We start from the raw sequence: 8199 nt of genomic DNA, 5'->3' as shown, positions 1-8199 counted from the left end.
TCCATCTCTTAGCTATTGTGAAAAGAGCAGCAACAAACATGGATGTACAGAGACATTCGTAGTTTTTTAAGAGTTCTCCACACTGCTTTCCATAGGGGTTGAATAAGTTTGCAGCCCCACCAGCTGTGGATGAGTGTTCCCCTTTCCCCACATCCTCGCCAACATTTGGTATCATTTGTTCTCTTGATCTTAGCCAGTCTCTCTGGGGTGAGATGCAATCTTAAAGTGGTTTTAATTTACATTTCCTTTATTATTAGTTATGTTGAACATCTTTTAAGATGCTCCATAACCGTCTTTACTTCTTATTTTGAGAACTCTCTCTTCAGCTCCTTAGCCCATCTTTTGATTGGGTTACTTCTTGTCTTGATTCTCTGTTTTTTGAGTTTGCTATATATTCTGGATGTTAAACATCTGTCAGATGTGTTGCTGGTGAAGATTTTCTCCCATTCTGTGGGTTTTCTCTTTTGCTTCTTTTGATGTACAGAAGCTTTTTAGTTCAATGAGCTCCCATTTGTTGATGCTTGACCTTGCTTCCTGAGCAACTAATGTCTGCTTTAGAAAATCCTTTCCTATACCTATATCTTGTAGTTTATTGCCAAAGTTTTCTTCTAACAGTTTCAGAGTTTCAGGCTTCACATAGAGGTCTTTGATCCACTTGGCGTTGACTTTTGTGCAAGGTGAAAGCTAGGGGTTTCATTTCATTCTACAGGTGGAGATTTAGTTTTGCCAGCTCCATTTGCTGAACATGCTGTCTTTCCTCCAGTGAATATTCTTGGACCCTTTGTCAAATATCAGGTGGTTGAAATGACATATACTCATATTTGGGTCTTCAGTTTTGTTCCATTGATCTATGGGTCTATTTTTCTGCCAGTAACCGTGTTGTTTTTAATGACTATAGCTCTGTAATACAGCTTAAAATATGGTATAGGAATCCCCCTGGCATTACTCTTAGTGCTCAGGGTTGCTTTGGCTATACGAGGTCTTTTATGCTTCCATATGAATCTTAGGATAGTTTTTGCGAATTCGGTGAAAAATGTCTTGGGGATTTTGATTGGCATTGCATTGAATCTCTAAATGGCTTTTGGTAGGATCGTCATTTTCACAATATTAATTCTTCTAATCCATGAGCATGGGAGTTCCTTCCATCTTCTGATATCTTCCTTAGTCTCTTTCTTTAAAGATTTAAAATTTTCATTGTAGAGGCCTTTAATGTCTTTGGTCAGGTTTATTCTGAGATATTTTATTTTATTTTACTTTGCAGCTATTGTGAAGGGGAGTGTTTCCATGTGCTCTTTCTCTGATTGCTTGTTATTGGTATATAGAAAGGCTACAGACTTTTGTAGGTTAATTTTGTAACCTGCCACTTTACTGAATGTGTTCATAATTTCTAGGAGTTTTCTGGTGGAGTTTTTGGCATCTCTTAGATATATCATCTGCAAAAGGGATAATTTCCGATTATTACTCCTTTAATTTCCTGCTCTTATTGCTCTTTCAAGCACTATGTTAAAGAGAAGTGGAGATAGTGGACAGCCTTGTCTGGTTCCTGATTTCAGTGGGAATGCTTCCAGTTTTTCTCCATTTAGAATGATGTTGGCTTTGGGTTTGTTGTATATGGCTTTAATTATGTTGAGGTATGTTCCCTCCAGTCCAATTCCCTCTAGGACTTTGAACATAAATGCGTGTTGAATTTTGTCAAAGGCTTTCTCTGCATCTTGTTCGTGTGTTCTTTAAATTCTTTGAAATCGCTGATCATGTTTATGATTGTTCTTTTAACTTTTGTGTTCTGGGTTATCTCTAGCAGGTTCTCCTTTTAGAACTCTTCTACAGGATTGATTGAGTTTGTTGGGGACATAGTGTTTTGGCTTTCCATTTTATTATTTTGCTGTGATTTTGGCATGTGAATTTCTTTTGTTGTTTATGATTCTGCTATAAGAATTAAGTTGAAATATGCTTCTGTTTGTGTTATTCGGGTGCCTAGATCCTTTTTCTATTGGATATGTAAATCTGTTTGGTACAGGGTTCAAGTTCTCTCAGGTTTAATTTGGAGGGAACTGATCGATTCAGGTCAGCTATTCAGGAGTACCCACAGAAGCCCAATTCAGGGCTTCCAATCAGGTACAGTCAGGCTTTCCTCATCTCCTGGAGGCAGGATCTGGGCACTCTCAGGGATTCTGCCCTCTCAGGTTGTCTGCTAGGATCTCAGCCTTAGCCTACCAAAGCCAGATCTGCCCTGGGACCTTGTGAGGGACCTCAGGAAATCCCAGGTAGGGGGATGGGTATGGCACAATTAGGAGAAGCTCACCGCCACTTGGTGGCGGGATGGGGGCTCTCAGGCAGTCCACTTCGTTCTTAGCCCCTCTGTCAGAGAGAGGCCAGAGAAAAGGCAGAAATCGGCACTCTCTGGTAGTCTGCTGAGTTCACAGCAGCTACACCGATGGAAGTCGGAACCCACCCTTGTGATTGATTCTTATTTCTTGAGAAGGCACGTTGTACTCAAGTTGTGATCTCTAAATTTTCCCCCCTGGGATTATCAGTGAGCCAGTCACAATTTTAGACGACCCTTGGTAGTTGTCTTCTTCTTTAGTTCTACCATATACTTCTGAGAGCTTTAAATTCACCAGCTGGAAGCAGAAAGCCATTTCTTATTTTTATGTGTATGAATGTATTGCTTGTTTATGTCTAAGTGCACCCATGTTGTTCAGTGCTAGAAGATTTCAGAAGTGCGTGTCTGATCCCCTGGAACTGGAGTTACAGATGGTTGTCAGCTGCCATGTGGGTGCTGGGAATTGAACTGGGGTCCTCTACAAGAGCAGTCAGTGCTCTTAACTGCTGAACCATCTCTCTAGCCTCTGAATACTGTATTCGTATCTTAGAAAAAGAATAGATTGAGTTAAACCAAGGAGATGATGAAGCACTGGTGGTAGGTGCATGAGGTGACTTTGGTACAAGAAAAAAAGTGGTCTAGTAACCTCCTTGATGGCTATGTTGTTCTTTTACAATAAGGGTTCTGATCTACATAAATCATAAATGATTACATTTTGAGTGATCCTTTATTGAGTTATTTGTGCTAAGCTAAATGTTTGGTTACAAGAGCCAGACTGCCTATGTTCACATTCTGTTTTGGCTACCCATTTAGGCTTCCTGTGTCCTAGTTTGCTCAGATACAGGATCATTTTAATCAATAACTCATAGGGTTACTTTGAAGGTTAAATAAAGTAATTAATATTTAACATGCTTGAAACACTATCTTGCACAGTAGTTAGTACTATGTAAGCTTTTAGTTAAAATGAATATGTATTGGGGAACAATCAAGAAGGGAGAAAGGAGGATATTACAGATCATTTAGTTAAATAAGCTAGTTTCTGTTAAGTTTCTACAATTGTAACACATACCTGAGCTAATCAACTTATAAAGAGAAAAAGTTTATTTTAGCTAATGATTGTGGAGTTTCTGTTTTCACATTGTTGGCTCCATGGCTTTGGGCCTATGGTGAGGCACTGTATATTTTAGGTGTTTGTGGTAGAGCACAACCACTCAAGAGAAACTAAGAAGGAGGTGCTATGGTCCTGCCATTTCTTTCAAGAGCATGACCCTAATGACCTTCCATCATACCTACCTAAAGGTCTCACCCCCTCTCAGAAGTGCTGCTCTGGGAACCAAGTCATTAAGTTACAGGGCTTTGATGGACATTCAGAATCCAACTAGAGTGCAAATGAAGTTTTAGAGTTTAAAACTATTATTTTTATAGAAAAAGCTTTATTTATTTTATGTGTTTTACCTGCATGTAGGCAAATGCACTTGTGTCATGCAATGTCTGTGGAGGCTGGAAGAGGATACCCTAGAACTGTAGTTATGGAAAGTTGTTAGCCACCCTGTAGGTGCTGGTAACTGAACCCTCTACAGGAGCAGTCAGTGCTCTTAACTGTTTTAATCTCAACAGTGAAAATGTTGGTATAAATCCAAGTTACTGAGTGTTAATAGTTTGAAAAGTAATGATTATATATATGTATATCCCTTAATTAGGTGTTCTAGTTTGCTTTCCATTCCTGTGATAAAACACCAACAAAAACCAACTTGGGGAGAAAAGGATTTATTTCATCTTACAGGTTACAGTCCATCATTTACTGAAGCCAGGGCAGGAGCCTTGAGGCAGGAATTGAAGCAGGGACCATGGAAGAACGCTGCTTACTGACTTTTTCAGCTAGTTTTCTTCTACAGCCCAGTCCTACTCACCCATAGCACAGTCCATTGAGGGGGGTGGTGTGGGGAGGTAGGGCTAGACCCTTAATTAGCAATTGTTAGCAATTATAATCTAATTAGCAATTAGAAAATGCCCCACAAACATGGCCCACAGGCCAGGTGGAAGCAGTTCCTTACTTGGGGTTCCATCTTCCCAACTGTCTCTAGTTTGTGTTGAGTTGGCAAAAACTAACCAGTGCTGTAGGTTCATTGTAGTTTTTACTGCTTTTATTCACAGGATATTCTGAATAATCTTGAATCATGTGATCTTGAGGATGATGATCTTATGCTGGATGTGGATCTGCCGGAAGATGTACCTCTTGAAAATGGTAAGTTTTGATAATAAGCCCTAGGTGTATACATGTGAGATTCTGGAATAGAGCCAATTTGACATTTGTTACCTAATGTCACTTAAGATCTGATGTAGATCAATCTTAAGTGGTATAGATAGGATCAGTTGCAGATATTTAAAACTTGATTATATGGGTCTTAATAGTGTTATGATTCAATTAATTGTATACTTGTATCTGAGACAAGTGGTAGATGATCTGTGTATATGTACATACCCAGTTTTTCCTCACTTTGGTTCACTTTGGCTTTCAGAAGAAATATATTTTAGAGTAACAAATATCTGACTTATACAACTATAATGTACTTGATAAATACTTGAAGAAGATCAAATTCTGGGAAAGTGATCACCTTCTGAATGAACCATTCTGCCTCTTTGATTCCTAATTTCAACCTTTCTGTTTCCCAGCAACTGCCGTGGCAAGACTTTAGATAATCTGTATCCAAGAGGGCTCTGGATTCCTCATGCTCCCAGTGACACAGCATCTATAGGGTTTCTAGACTGAGAAATGGCAGCAACTCAAAGCAAAGCATAGGAGCACTCTGGGACCATGGTTGAACTGGGAATCCTGCTGGGAAAAAGGTGGCTTCAGAGATCTGAGGATTCCCTGTCAATAAATGTTTGCCTATTGTCCTAGACTTCTCCAGGACCAGGGGCATAGTACAGAAGATGAGTGGACACCTTCTTATCTGTAGACCACTGCTGGGGAGGTGGGGGTGTTCCAGAGAGGAGAATATGTTTGTTCTAGGTATGTTTCCTGCTCACCACCGTATTGGTTATTAAATTCTCTTTTTTCTTGCCAAAGTGTTGTGTTCACCAGTCTAATGAATAAGCATACATTTATTTCCCTCATTCATGGGTCTTTGGATTACCTGGGATGTGCTTAGCCTATGAAACTCTATTCAGGTTACTATATGTTTCTTTATTTTGAGACCTGAACTACTTGGGGTAGGTTTTTTAAAAAAATATTTTATTTATTATTTTTTATTTTTATTTTATGTGTATTCGTGTATTGCCTGCATGTGGGTAAGTGCACCCATGTCATGCGATGCCTGTGGAGGACAGAAGAGGCTGTGGGATCCCCTGGAACTGGAGTTTCAGACAGTTGTTAGCTGCCATATTGGTGCTGGGATTCAAACCTGGGTCTTCTGCAAGAATATCCAGTGTTCTTAACTGCTGAGCCATCTTTCCAGCCCAGGGGCAGGTTATTCTTAAGATAAACCACAACAGTATAACAGGACAAGCAGAAACATGCATCTTAGAGCCTCAAACCAGCATACACAAATCTACCATATTCTCCAGACCAAAGCAAGTCTCATGGCCTAGTCTACCCCACTGAGATGTTCACAGTGAGAAGCTGTACAGTCAAATGACTGAGAGCTTAGATTTGTAAATTCATTAAAGAGAGTGAAGAGCTAAGGATAGTATCCTTTGTAATCATAGGAGTAGAGACTCTCATACCTTCTTGTGGTTCTTTTAGCACTCTGGATACTTCTGTAACCACAATGGAGTTCCAGTCTTGAGAAAGGAAAATTATAGCCAACACCTATCAAGAAAAGCAAAGTTGAACTCTTAGGGGATAATAATGAGGGCACTTCAGGAGATTCACTCTCAGCACACTGCTGTCTACAGCTATAGAACAGGGTTACCCAGTGGAACAGTTCAGTAGATGATAAAGGTCATAGCTGCCTTTGAAAGAAGTCTGTTAGTGGTGTGGAAGATAAAGCAGAAAACTATTATAGAACACAAGAAGAAAAACATTAACCATTGAAAATTATTGGATATACTAATGAGACCAGATGATCAGGAAATTTAACATGACTTTTTAAAGGCTGATAATGAGGAGTAAAGGATTTACCTCCATACATCCTAGAGTAATGCATTTTACTCTAATGGAATTAAAATAGCTTCTCCTTGGAAGCTTTATACTCTTTCTGAGCTGAAATCAGAAGTACAGGTAGAATCAGTCTTAGCACTTACTTCATCTTCGGAGCACAGCCTAGAATTCTCATGTTAGATATACAATCACAGGGAAACTATAAATCTTGAAGCCTTCATTGGGTTCTTAGGAGAAGTAGGAGTGGACTCTAGCAACGTTCCACCTATAGTATAGATATTTTTCTTAGGAGAAAACAAATATTGACTATTTTGAGCTAAAATAACACTAAAGAAAGCAGGGCATGGATCTGTGATTAAATTCTCTCTGTAGGCACAGAGAATAAAATAGTATTTAGGTTTAATCCTTCAAGAAAGTAGAAAGTAAATACACTCTTTAGACCTCTGTAAACATGAATAATCATACACATCTGCTTGATTTTTTTTTTTTTTTTGGCCTGGGAGGACAGGAATGTTACAAGAACTGGTAGAAGATTAGGGAATCTTTTAACACACATTTGACTATTGGTTGTAGTCCCTCCTAGCATCTTCTTTTGCTTTTGAGGGTGTTAATGCCAAGTTTGAGGTTGGACTGATCACTTTGAACCTTTCGGTGTTTCAGCAGCATTAATTCTGCCACTATCATTGGCTTTTGTGCCCAAAAGAAGATGGACATGCCAGTGATATATGTTTGGATTTGATCTGGTTACAGGTTACTGCAACTTCATTATGAATAGGCAGTCTTTTATAGTCTCTTTAAAAATAATTTATTGTGTGTATGTTGTGGGGGTTGCATGTATGTATCTGTTATAGAGTTTATGATCACTGGGAAAAGACCACCCTGACTCAAAAAGTTCCAAATCAGCCAAATCTATTTAGCTGGCTGGGATAGCACTCTCTGAGCCAATTTTGAGACTGTCTCCTGGACTGGGAGAGAATGGGACCTTTTACAATTTTATTAAAATTTAAAGAAAACCCCTTAATGCAGGCGAGTGAGATAGTAATCTTGGCAAATGCCTTGAGGAGGAGAATGGAGGAGAGACGGAGAGAAAGCCATGAAGCAATGGAGGTTTACAGCTTGCATGGAGGTCAGACAAATGGCTGACATAGCCACATGGCTGGGAGAAGGAAGCTTTAGAAAAAGTAAAGAAATGCAAGATGCTAGGGGCAGCCCAAAGCCTTAAAAAAGCATGCTTAGGAAAAGGATATGGATAAGAAAAGGAGAAATCATGATTTTCTGAAGAATTCAGAAAAGTGGACAAACTTACAGTCTACGTGACTGTTGCTGGTCCAGAAGTTCTGTCCTAGGAAGGCAGGATTCCAGGCAGGAAAACTTTGCTATCTCATTAATGCACTAAGAATTCCATCCATCTATTTAGCATAACTTAAAGTGAACCTGCCTTCCTGGGGTGATTCTCTGACCAAATGATTGACCAGTGAAACTGGAAAGGTGGATCTTTCAACAGACTAGAGATTTTATAGTCTTGACCAGTTAAACTTAAGGGGCTATTTGCTACTTTAACACCAGGTTTATATGGGCTTGTTCTTCAGTTCTTACTGGAATTTCTGGCCCCAGGCCAGGGTAGGGTCTAGAATGCCTCACCAAGATGTCTTTTTTAAAAAATAATTTATTGAGAATTTCATATAGGCATATAAGCATATAAAGTGTTTTGATCAGTCATGCCCACTCCCTCCCCTCCAACTCCTCCCATATCTCCCCATCACTTTTTTCTAAT

The 8199-nt window shown here is 39.3% G+C and overlaps 1 protein-coding gene across 6 annotated transcripts in view; it reads left to right on the top strand.

The window, feature by feature from the left end:
* The window catches only part of Ccser2 (coiled-coil serine rich protein 2), a 190698-nt gene that overhangs the window by 88579 nt on the left and 93920 nt on the right, over positions 1-8199 (top strand). For all 6 annotated transcript variants that reach the window (XM_008835582.3, XM_008835579.3, XM_029564728.1 and 3 more), the window contains one exon: positions 4478-4568. In XM_008835582.3, the coding sequence (XP_008833804.1) occupies positions 4478-4568 (91 nt within the window). The remainder of the gene's footprint in view (positions 1-4477; positions 4569-8199) is intronic.

Source organism: Nannospalax galili, unplaced genomic scaffold (genome assembly GCF_000622305.1).
Source record: "Nannospalax galili isolate Female #2095 unplaced genomic scaffold, S.galili_v1.0 scaffold57, whole genome shotgun sequence".
NCBI lineage: Eukaryota > Metazoa > Chordata > Mammalia > Rodentia > Spalacidae > Nannospalax > Nannospalax galili.
This window is presented reverse-complemented; position numbering and strand designations above follow the sequence as displayed.